At 38.1% G+C, this 13182-nt stretch overlaps 1 protein-coding gene across 4 annotated transcripts in view; it reads right to left on the bottom strand.

Annotated features, from left to right (window-relative positions):
- The window catches only part of ARHGAP15 (Rho GTPase activating protein 15), a 333020-nt gene that overhangs the window by 150156 nt on the left and 169682 nt on the right, over positions 1 to 13182 (bottom strand). For all 4 annotated transcript variants that reach the window (XM_056350341.1, XM_056350342.1, XM_056350339.1 and 1 more), the window contains one exon: positions 12004 to 12130. In XM_056350341.1, the coding sequence (XP_056206316.1) occupies positions 12004 to 12130 (127 nt within the window). The remainder of the gene's footprint in view (positions 1 to 12003; positions 12131 to 13182) is intronic.

The raw sequence follows: 13182 nt of genomic DNA, 5'->3' as shown, positions 1-13182 counted from the left end.
CTCTATGTTTGACCAGCCATGGTTAAAATTCAGACAAAATGTTAAAAAGATACAATAGAAGACTGTTTTAGCTTTAAAATTAATGTTCCAGCTGACAAACTGCACAGGGGCTTAACCTACTTTAGAACATATTTAATAGCATAATTTAGTCTCTAAAAAGAAAAGCAAAATAACTAATGATGGACAAATTTAGAGGTCGAATCTAGTTCAGATAAACATTCAAAAGTTCAGATGTTTAACCAAACCTTATCTTGTCCATGAAAAGCCTCAACTGAAGAGCTCTATCAAATATAAGCAAAGCACAGAAGATTGTGGAAACTTTTCCTTACACAAGGAAAACTGTTATCAGGAACCAGCACCTTATTGCAACACTCACGTGTTAAGCAGTTAAGCGTCAAAGCAAAAGCAAAACATTTTCAAAAAACTGCTTCATGGAAGTAGTAGTATTTGGATGAAATCCAATACAGAGCAAAGAAAAGAATATTAAGAGGAAAGATAATACAAATGCAATTAGACTATCAACCAATAAAACTTAATCTATGTTTGATAGTTGAAACCTTCCAAGCTTAGAGAGAATAAGGAAACTGGAGATCAGAGGACTCTGCCTTTTGAAGTCTTGCTGTCCAGATCCAGGGGACCATTAACCAGCTGAGTATTGTAAAGCCATTATGAATATTCTGTCACTGAATTAGAAAGCTTTATTATTATGAATGACCTGTAACTTGAGCAGGGACAGCTACAGATGAATTCCAAGTAAACAATTGTTTGGAAAAGGTGAAGTCTGCTAACTTAGTTTGCTGGACAAAAACCCACAAAATAAAAGATGTGTTCTCAAAGAACATTTTCATTGTGGGTTATTAATAACAGAAAGTATAACTCTAATGGATCCACTCCATCCTTGCATTCACCAATTACAAATTATTTTTCAAAAAGTGTACCAGATGAGATGAGACCACTGCTGTGTCTTGCCTGGTGCTGTTTCTCATTCAGCAGGAAATATTTGCTACAGCACCCCAGAGGAAACAAACCTCAGACAAATGAAGCAGCAAACCAATGGCGCTTCAGGATCCTTCCATTTTCTTTCCCCACGTCACCGCTTTGACTCCTCTCTGTTTAAGCCTGTCCCTCACCTCTTCTTCTGTCTCCATACTTCCCGTCACTTGGACAATGAACAGAAAAAAAATTACTTTTCTCATAACTGAACCCCAAATTCAAACTATCAGATGCCCCAAATCTGAAACCTAGCAAGAGATTTTTTTAAGCAAGGCTTAAACTTTTAGTCCAAAAGTAGCTAATGTGTAACTTAGATTAGAGCAAAGTTGCAACAATAAATCGAGTATCCCACTATTTGTGCCTTAATATCAGTACTAGCCTTGATCAACCATAATCAATGATCTTCAGATAACATTGAATAACAATTCAGGCTTTACAGTGTTTTCAGTATATCTGCATTAATTTTTAGTTCTATCTTTTGATATTCATTCAAACACATGCACTGAAATACCTTCGTATGAAGACAGGAAGGCAGGAGCATTATTATTGAACCCTAAAATAATAATCTTTAGTTTTACATAGACAAGAATGATACTACACACACGTTTTCACACAAAGTATATACAAAGCTTATTTTTCCAGGAGCAGAACTTCTTAACTTCTTGGAAACCATAGCAATGAGACAAAGATTTTGGTTTAAGAAAATGTATCTACAGTTCCTACAGAGGACAAAGAATGATTTTGAGATCATCACCTGCACTGCTTAAATTCCAGCCAACTTTCTGGTCCTACCAGCTATCTCTTGCCAAGACAAAACCTAGGTGCTGTTCAGGAGCCAGTTTACTCCAGAGAATCCTCCCAAAAGGTGTTATGAACAAGACAACACCAAGTTCCTTTGCCTTTGCTTTTTCTCTGTCCTTTAACTGTTATCCCAGAAGTCATTTTACCTTCAGCATAATATTGCACGTCTACGTATCAGACATATTCACTACAGTGTCTTAAAAGCACCAGGCTGGTGGGATGCATATAACCATCAGTTTGTATCAGACACACACATTAACAACACCAGGCATCACAAGATGCCTGGAGAAGATCTGAGGAAAAGCTTTTTCTGAATATGACACAGCCAGGCTGTCCTGGGAAAAGCAAGCGCGGAGCGATGTGGACGCAAGCCACATGTTCTTGCACCTTCGATGAAGTGTTTTCTTATAGATATGCCCCAAGCTAAAGGTTAACTTGCTCTGATTTATATTTTTGCACCTCAAAGCCTGCTAAATGGCAAATGAGCCAATCTACATCTGGCTGCTCTCCTTTTTTGACCTGCCTACCACTGGATTCCTTCCCTTAGGCTCTGGGTCCTTGGACTGGAGTATAACCAACTTCAACAAAAATGATTACAAAATGTACTATCAATATGTCTGCAACATACATGCACAATATTTTCACGGTAAGCCTATTTCTCTCCAAGTTGTTGTTGTTGGGTTTTTAAATGTATTAGCATTGGATTATATGAAATTGTTTTAATTTCATGTATTTAAATGTAGTATTTAGAAAGAGTTGCTGGCTTTTAAAAGAATGTTACTTTTCTGTATAAATTGAACACCTTAAAAATTAATTGCAAAAACTGTTATCACACATAGGAACACATTTTATATGCTAGAAAAAGGCTTAAGGCAGGCTTACTATTTGGTTTTCAAGGAGAAGGCGTTGGTTGTAAAAGACTGAAGGACAGCAGGGTGTACGTGTTCTGATGGTTTAGTTTTTGTCTCTAAAAAAGTGGTCATGAAACAGGTAAATACAAACCCTAGACTATATCAGGTGAGCCATTTCCATATGGAAGAGTGAATTCCACCTCCCACAGCTGTGGGAATACCTTGCCTTGAATACCCATGTGCAAGAAATACCACCTGAAAGTGGGGCGGGTTCAGAGAAGGGCTGTCTGAGATGGTCAGGGAAAAGAGCAGCAGCCTATCATGGGAAAGGCAACTACAAATCTTGGCTGGCTTAGTCTACCAAACCAAGCAGGAGAAGGAATAAGACTGCTGTCTGTAACTCTATTTGTAGTGGTACACCTGAGACAGAAAAGAACTGCTGAAAATAAAGAGCTAGCTGAATGCTGACACAAGAACACATTGGTACCACAAGTCCATTTAGGCTGAAAATTAGAATGCTTTCAGCTTGAAAACTGAAGTTTTGGAACCTTCTTCCAGCCTGAGCTGAGGGGCAAAAGCATTACTACTGAATTTCATTAATTATGAAAGGAATCAAATGAGGTAGTTGTTTTCAAGAACTGGGGAATTGATTCAATGCTACAAAAAGTCTGTCTGAGGCAGATAATGCTATGTTACACTTTTCAATACCAGTAACGCAAGTGAATTCCTCTTGGGTGAATCCTGGGCACATTTAAGACAATGGCCAATGGAATTAATTAAATGGAGCCAAATATCCTTGGTGGTGAGGGGAGCTGCTCATATGTCATAGTGTTCTCTTCAGCATCAATATTTAAATCCAGCTAGTTGGAACCTTTTACTTAATTGAGAAACAATACAGCCTTTAACCCTTCGGTGGTATCCTACCCTTCGGCTTTCAGAGGCATGATCCCTTTATCTGGCATGTCAGCAGGCAGCCGGTGGAGCAAATAGATCCTACAAAGCACATTGGTTTTAAAAGCATTAATACACCCTGTCCAGGAGACAGTACCGTCCATTAATTGGTCTTTAAATATTTAGGATTGGAGGTCATAATTTAAATTCAATACATCCTCTAACCTGGAAGGTGCAAACACTTAAATGATTTCACCATGGGGAAAAAGGTGAGTCTGGGCAGTAGGTATTCCTATCTAGAGCCTGATTTAAAGTCTCTCTAATTGAGCTTACTTTATACTTCTATAACCTAAACCCCTCCTTATATCTGTCATGTTCCTCCCATAGTACCAGGAGGATTGTATCTGGATTAGTTATAAATAGCAGTGGAACCTCAGAACAGAATATAGCATAAGAATCATTTTTTTTCTGGCTACAGACTTGCAGTCAGGGTAGTAATTTCAATAATTACCACAAGAGGTTTCAGAATTAGGCTCACAGGAGTGACAGAAAGCTGGGCTGGCTCTTCCTTCCCAAAGAACAAAACTCAGCAAGTTCTTCTCACTTGCTTTAGTTCTGACCTCTCTCCACAGACAGTAGTCTAAATATTTCCCATCGTGGTGAAAACACCTGCATCTATTTAGGTGTTACCAGTTGTCAGCCTATATTCCTTCCCTGTGGGGGCAAAACATGGAGATGCACAAGTGAGATACACTGATGGCACAGGTGATGGAGGATCAAGCAGATGTAACCGTCTGCATTGTCTATTGCTTTAAACTATAAAAATCATGACATCTTGCACAATATACATCAAAATTCGGTTTTACTTTCTAACCTAAACAAAGATCTACTTACTAAGGGATTAAGAAACTGCACCAAACCAGTGCAAGAGATGTTGGATAGTTGGGCTTGAAAGTGATAAAGTCAGAGTAAATTTCTTTTCCTCATCAGGAACCAACCCCATTTTTAGTACATGGAAGGGACACAACTGCTTGGACTCAAATAATATCTAAAATGCTGAGGATTTCTTTGTGATTGCTTTTTCTGAAGCAAGTGTGTGTTTGAAACAAGCACTACACATTTTTCTAAAATGTAGTTTTCTCAAACACTGAGTCAGTACGTGCAGTTCAGTAGGAAAAAATGTAATCATTACTGTCCAGTCTCTACTTGCCTCCATATCAAATTTATCTTGAGCGCACATGTAGGAGTTTATTTTGTTAAGAAAAATATATAGTGTCTCTCTCTTATTTGGAACAAAGAAGAAATATGGATTTGTAACCTTTTTTTTTTCTTTTTTCTTCTTTAAACTTAAGTCTTTCAATAGTGTTTTGAACAAACCTAAAGAGATTTTTAAGACAGACATTTTGTATTATAACATTCCCATGGGTCGTATGTATGATCGTCTTTACTAAAGCTCCTTTTAGTCCCAGTTGAATAAATATGCATTTTATTTCACTAATCTTGAAACAACAGGAATAAAGTTTACCCAGGTCTTTTATACCTCAGAGAACAAAACAAATACTACAAATCTTTAGAGAGAAAGGATATACAAAAGGGCTTGAGGTGAATGTTTCAAAGCAAATACTTTTTAAACGATGTGCAAATTATTTCAGGACTTGAACATGATTTATGAAAGGGGATTAGTCCACTGAAACAAGAACCCGGTTTAAACTGTTCGGTTTCAAAGTCAAAGATGAGAAGCGCTTGCTGGAAAAGGCAGAAGAAACCAGATAGTAATCTATAGCGAGGATTTCTGATTGATTTCCTTTAACTAACTCAATCTCGCATTAGCTACCACTGTCATTCATACTTAACCATGGTGAGCAGTATAAAATACCTCTTTTTATGATATAATTCTCCATAAAAATGAAGTATGCAATACTGATAATTAAGTAATAATGAGGTAATTAATAACTCAGTGACTAGCTCTCTATTTACTAGTATGCCCCATAAATGAGCATAAGGAATAGGAAACAATTAAAGGTTATCCAAGCTCAAACAGATAACTTTTCCAGAGAGTTGTGTGTCAGTGAGCAGGCCAATGAGTCACAGGTCACATCTATAATAATACATTATGTTATATTGTAATATTCCCACATACTTTTCACATAATGGGTAAGAGCTACTCTTAAGTACTATAAAAATGATCACTTTTATGTAATTGTAAAGATTAATAAGTGAGCTAACTTCTCGTGGTTCAATAATGACCCTGCTGTTCTAGTAGGTAAAGGAAAATTTAATGATCCTGCTCAGATATGATTAATATCTAACTTTTTCCTGACTAAAAATCTGGACTTGGTTCAATAAAAATGAATTAAGTGAACATGCACTGATTTCCCTGCCAAATGTTTATATGGAAGTTGGTTATGCCCAATTTAAAAATATGTTTTTTCAACCCAAATAGTAAACTCTGGAAGGATTTTGGAAAGTATAGTAGAAATAAAACAAAGAATTAAGGCAACATTATATTATAATTGATGGAAACAGCATATTCAAATTCAAGAAAAATCCTTTTTTTTTTTTTTTTTTTACTTGAGAACTAGTCACAGCCAGTTGTGATTTTGGGTGCAACATGATCTCCTATTATCAGTTGAAGTGACACAGTTTGTTTCTGAATTTGGCATGTTTTGTTTCTAAAATGCCAATATTAATACTCCTTTGTTGCCAAATCAGCATTTTCTTAAGCTCTGAGAAAAGAGCATACCTATAGTAAATGCTGTAGAGAAACAGGAGAGTAAAATATGTCAAAAAATGAGTTAAGTCCCTATAGTCCAAATATGTGCTGCCACCCTTCATAAAAAAAGCATGTTGCATTTTCTTTTTGTGGGTTTTTTTTCCGTATCTGAATCCAATTGCATTCTTGTTGATGTAATAAAAACAAATGCCACAAACATACAAGCTGCAGAGTGACGAAATTAACATTGCAGTAGGAAACTGCATATTTGCATATAGTTTTCGTTTTGCTTTCTGTTTTAATTGCTGTCATTGGTAATGCTGCACTAATATACATTACTGCTTTATATGTCTTGGTTTTATTAAAAGTAATAAAACTGACCTATACATAATGCTAACATTGCAATGCAATAATACTCCCTAAATAGCACCCATTTGGCTTTGAACTTCACATCTAACCAAAATAAATGGGCTGGGAAGGGGAAAGAATTCAGAGCTAACAAAGAAATGGAGTGATTTCCCACTTCTGCTGCTCTGATTAGCCCCCTTATCAATGAAGCAACTCCACGTGGGTGAGGGGCTCTGTTGGTTACCACAGACCCTGGCCCTCGACAAGCTTGGCTGAGCCAGTAAAACCTCTCATTCCATCCCCAGGTATAGTCTCCCACCTACCAGCATCTTCACATGTTAGAAAGGAAGAGAGAAAAATGACACAGGCTCCTCGCTCAGCACTGCCTGCAATTAGGTGGCCTTTCTCTAGGATCTCTAAATGATGCTTTCAACAAAATAAGTTTCTGGCTTTTTTTCCTCCTGCTATTACACAGCTGAAGCCCAGCAAATCCGTGTCTTTGTGCCCTGGTAACCACCACTTCCCTCTGAAGAGAAACAATAGCCTCAGCAAGGCGGTGATTCCCACAGAAATATCCAGTCCTCTGCAGGGACAAACTTTAAACCCTCGAGCAAGCCCCCAGAAGAAGCTTTAGCCAGGGAAGGAGCCAGCACCACAGGGAGCCAGAAAGGGTTAAAGGTCCACTGAATTCTCCATTTCTTGCACCGCAGCCACTGAGAGACCAAAATGTTTTTTTGCTGCTGTTTCCCCCCCAACACACAGACATTGTACAGTCTTTATTATCTAACAAACTGCATTCAGAGATGATTCTGAATGTTTTAGTAATTTCTTCAGAATATTTACATGCCATGCTTCACGTTTCAAAATTCAGCCTTCCAAAGTAACAAAAAGTGGGTGACACAAGAAAAGCAACTTTGGGCAATATCAAAGCACACACACAGTCCTTGGCTAAATACTGGGGACAGGGTGCCTGACTTAAACTCTGTCTTTTAAGGAACCAAAGCAGATTTCAGACCCCAGATGACATTATAGCAAATGCAGCTGGTGGCAAATCAAACATACAATCCAGACGTTATTTTTTTTCTCGATTAAAAAGATGCTAGGAGGCATATTCCCAGACACTGCCCTGCGGCAATTCCCCAGGAACTGTGGCATCCCAGAGCAACGCATCGCCCTTTGGGACTAGAACGACCCATTGCTCCCTCTTGAAAGTGCAAGAGGAATTTAGGTAAGGAAAATATCATTATTTGAGTTGGCTGGTGGCCAGGGTGTCGGGGCTAAGACCCCAATCCTAATGAAGAGCGGAAAGGAATCCCAAGCCTGCTGTTTAATATGCATGACATGTCGGCTTTGCTGTCAACTTTTCCTTCCACCCCCTGCTTTTGTCCGCTTTTTCCACCTGTTGCAACTTGTCCTTATTCAGGCTGAGAGCTGGAATTGTCTTACTTCGGTGTTGCATTGTGTCTGGCACAACGACCCCCAGATCCCCAACTACTCTTATTGAGACACCAAAGAGATCAGGAATAGCAATAATACTGCACAGCCCATCAAGTCTCCCCTTTTCATATATATATATATATACATATAAAATCTTATTTTATTTTACTTTTGTAAATCTTGATGCTCTAGTCGTGGCACCTCAAGTTAGAATTCAAACATGGAGCAGATTTTCCAGGACTCGTCACAGGGCCGTATGACTAACCACTGGATTTTAAGTGTTCATGAAGATAAGAAAAATATGCGAGTAGAAACAATAAAAATAATGCAATTCAATCTTATCAATTCAGGCAGTTCCAGCTTTTATGTGGCAAACAAGGAGATCAAATTGCATTTATCTAATATCACAGATTTTTTAAATGTCTAAAATATTTCATTATTTTGCTTTGGCAACCTAAAGCTGAGGAACAGATTACTGTTCCCACTACATAAGGAAATAACTGACAACAATTAGTATTTATTCTTGTTGCTTTTGTAATAAAAATAGAATTCCATCACTTTCAAGGAAACCTAAAATATTAATAAGAATGTGATGAACTGGGTAAATGTGACGCCATAAGGAAATGATGGAGAACAGGTTGGAAATATAGTGCTTTGGGAATGGATTGCATTATCAAGCTCGTGATTGTGCATTTTGACAAGAGCAGCCCTCAGATTGATACGGTAGCCAAAGGGCACTCTTCCTACCGCGAAGCCGTTTGTTTCCATCCAGAAAAGGGGGAGTAGAAGGAGAACTGATCCCCTCCAACAATCGATAGTGACTCCAGCTCAGGCACTTCCACAAGAGGTCACCCCTGAGTGACAATATTCCCAGATGATGGCCAAAACGCAAACCATACAGCGGCCATGGAGAGCAAAAGGAACGCTGAGCGTAGCAGAGAGCGCGGCGTTGGTTGCAGTGCCCACAGCGTGACTGTCCTGACAGCTCCTGTAGTCCACACACACGGTAAGGACTCTTGGTTTTTGGAGAGCTGGATGATTTCTGGGAACCTTGCAATGCACCGATCCTTTCCCTACCTCCCATGCACCATGACAGCATCTCTGCTTTAGTCTAACCCAGGTGCCTGGTTTCATGTGGTATAAAATTAATGTGGCAGACCACCTACCAGCAGACCCAATTATAATTGGTACTAATTAGGAGAGGGTTTTTGGCATCCTTAGGAGAAAGAAACCAAAAAACTACAGTCTGAATGATAACTAAATTACTTGGAAATTACGAAGTCTGCCACTAATTTTAAAAATTACTGGTTTAGAACAACGCTTACTTGCATAAAAAGGAGCAGTGCTGCAAGACAGTTTCTTTGCACCAAATGTATACATCTTCTAATGGGGGAGTTTGCTAGGGTGAAAAACATGTTCTTTCTGACCCAGCATTAGCTGCATAAATTAAATCAGTGAAATAGTTGGCATCGTGAAATAAAGAGTAATCTGTTTCCATGTATTTGAGAGCAGGATCACAGTTTTACATATTTCGGTAATGTTCCCCAAGGCCATCCTTGGTTTCTCCTTAGCTCAAGAAAACTTCAATTAGAACATGAGTTGAATCCAAGCTGGATGAGAAGCCTCTGAAAAGCTGCATGACCAAGAAGACGGACACTCTGTGAACTTTGGAAATTGAGCCTGGCTGTTTGAGCCCAGTTTTCAATGAAATCAGTGTCTACAGCTCAAAAAGCATAACAGAGAATTACCATTTGTCCTTGTAGTGTAAGCAGAAGCAATTAGGATTAAACACAAAAACCAGATTCCTGCTACTAAGTCTCTAGGGGCCGTCTCCCCAGTTTTAAATTAAAGAGTAAGTTACTGGAATACTTTGGTTAGAATATACCTGTCCTTTGCATACTTGGGTGCTACGAACCCACAGTGACACAGCAGCCCTTTAAAATGTTACAGTAGATAAATACACATGAGTCTGAACTGTCTGAATATTTCATTAAAGATTATTGGGGGGTGGGGGGGTGGCCTGCTAACACATCAGTCACTCGTCTTCTGTTTTAAACTGGAGGAGCTTTAAGCCATCTTTAAAAAAATACTCCTTTGTTTGGATTTGACATTGGCAGTAGTCAATAATCTAAGAGCACTACAAAATTATAAAATTGTTAAAACTTTGTAAGAAGTTTATAAACACACTTGCAGATATTGCACATATCTTTTCTGTGCTCTGCAGTCAAACTGGACAATGAAACGACCACCTGTTAACTGCTAACAATGTGTCATTACCAGTTCTCATGCCTTTTTAAAGCAATTTTGGCTCTAGCTGCCGATAATTCTGGCTACGATACTTGTGTGAACATTAAGGGCACAGAAAGCCAAAGGCAGAAAACTGACAATACAGTTTGTGCTTAGACTACTAATAAGTAAGTGAATAATATGATTTTTCTAATTCCACATAATTGCTTGATCTCAAGGGGCCAAAAAAAAAGTTCTGAATACATATTTTAGAAGCAATCCAATCTACAGTATTTAAATGCAAGCTTTGGTTCAGTGTTATTTCACAGCAGATATTTTCCCATTTTTTAAGAGTTTAAATAGCCTATAACAAAACGGAGGTTATTCGGGATTCTCTGAGATTTGAAAAGAAACATAGACAAAGTCTCTGTCACTGCTCATATTCACTTTTTCTGTTTTGTCTGACAAATTATCATTTAAAGATATGTGAGAAGTCTAAATAAATAAATAAAAATTCCCCGAGTGCTGAGGCAGTTTATGGGCATTTTGCTATTAGCTACAATAGGAGCAGAATCAGACCCTCAAAACTTACCATGCTCTCAGCCTTATTTTTCTTCCTCTGAGAAATGCAGTGTAACACACAGTACAAAGATATTGGGACAATTTTTCACCAGCTACGCTAAGACTACTTTATATTTTATAACAGAAAGAAAAACCTTTAAAAAAAAAACAACAAATCAAATCTCCTAGATAATAGGAAGAAAACAACAACAACAACAATTTTTGGTCTGCAAAAAGAGACTATTTAATGAATCTCTGTGTGCGTACAAGCACGTGCATGCATGCATATATATTTATGATCGTGTGGATAATTATCATTAGAAATAGCTATGTTGGGTCTTTTTAATGCAACATTTTTTTTAACATCTCAGGCTTTGATCCTTCACTGAAATGTGTGCAGGCAAATTCCTGCACAGCCCCTCAGTGTCTATAGGTATCTCGTACAGCATACGAGTCTAAAGCTGTCACGGTGCTTATGTTAGAAGCAGTGTGTGAATTTCCCACCAAACAAAAAAGAAAAACAAAAATTCAAGAGAGAGGATGAAATTTAAAAAAAGCTGAGTGTGATTCAGGGTCACCAGCATCTCCTGTCTCTACTGCCCACAATATCATGAGCATCTCGGCAATGGCTGGAAAAGGAAAGTCTCAGTGGAGCAAAGCACGTCCCTGTTAGTTTTAGAACACTTTCTTTTCTAATCACACTGACAAAAATCAACCTCAGTCTCTGGAATTTGCCTGTTATAAAATTATAGATACATCACTGATTATTGGCTACAGAGGATATGTCAGGTCTTTCAGCAATTCAGTGTATAAATACACAGCAGACAAAATTACTCTGGCAATTTGAGATATTTTACTAAAATGGAAACAAAGCAACTGCAACAGACCATTAACATAGGACTCATGTTGCTTATTTTTAAAAATAAATGGCTTAAATAAATGTCTTTGCTCCTAAACAAATTTATTTTGCTTAGGAGAGAATGTCACCCTTTAGAAGCGTGGAGCTAGTAACTGTCTTTACTTAAATACAAGTTATGTATATCAACACAGAACACATTCAGCTTTAAAATTCTCAGTGATCTTCCTTACATTCTGTATGTAATAAAAATTATCTTACCCTGTAATGGCATAGTTATTTAAAAAGGAAAGGGGAAAAAAAATCAGAAAAGGAAAAACCCTTACTTAAAGATTTTCTGTGTTCAGGCTTTGGTTCTTTGGATTCAGTGTCTAAGCTATTCAGTAATTCGATGCTGGAGGATCTTCTGAGTTTGAACTCCAAATTTCTCGATGTACAAATCCGTTCTTTTGGCTGGAAAAAGAGCATATATATATATCTACACGTATATGTATGCTTTTAATAAAATTATTATTTGTGAGAATGAAGCAAGAGATTACAGAATGCCAGTACAGAATCAGAAGCTAACAGGCACACACAGAGCAAGTGATGCAGTGAGTATATAATTTAAGGAAAGTGTAATGCAAAATTTGTCATATGGCAGAGCTTTTATGGCCCTGAAAGACTGATCTTAATTTCTGAGATAAATTCCCATTTAAGTGAGGAAAACAAAAGGCCTACTTCTTTAGGCTTTAGAGACCAAAATTATTTCCACGTTGCAGGCTATTTCCAAATGCTTCCAAAGAGGAATGTTGTTTAAATTCCCTTTCTGGTTTAGATAGTTAGAGTAAATATTCTTGCTAACACCGTTGTTTCAAATATCCTTACAAATCTGAGGTTGAATTCTGCTGGTCTCGGCTTAGGAAAAAGGGGCAGATTCTCTCTTGCTCTAATTCACTGGCATAGAAAGTGACAGTTGGGGACCATTAAGGGGGAAAATAAGGAAAAAGAAAAGAAAAAAGGATATATGATTTTGGCTAATCATGTGTCTCTTCCCACGGCGTTTGGTCAGGTGAGGTTTAGCTATCCCAACCGCCTGGAAAGCTGCACGGCCTTACACGCTTGTTCAAAGTTTCAAAACTCAAATAAATGACGTTTATGAAATGGTCACTGATTGCTTCATGGTGGCATCCTGTCCTGCGCACACAGCAAAGGCAAAGCACCACCAGGACCAGCCCAGCCCCCCAGCCCCCTAACCATTTACAGGGTCTGCCCCACCAGCCACCGCTGCCGAGCTCAGGGCTGCCCTGATGCCACAATATTACCTTAGTAGCACTACAAAAAATAATCAAGTCTACTAGATGTTTAGCTGAACAGCACCCAAAAAAAAATAAAATTCCCCCAAACAACAACAAAAAAAGTGTTCTGAGTCTCCACAGAAAACTCCACCCCAAAATCTTCAGTGGGATATCAATATCCTCACACACCCAATGAAATGCACAATATGAAGACATACATCATCAGAT

Source organism: Falco biarmicus, chromosome 8 (genome assembly GCF_023638135.1).
Source record: "Falco biarmicus isolate bFalBia1 chromosome 8, bFalBia1.pri, whole genome shotgun sequence".
NCBI lineage: Eukaryota > Metazoa > Chordata > Aves > Falconiformes > Falconidae > Falco > Falco biarmicus.
Note: the sequence above shows the minus strand (reverse complement) of the source record. Positions and strands in the feature narration are given on the sequence as shown.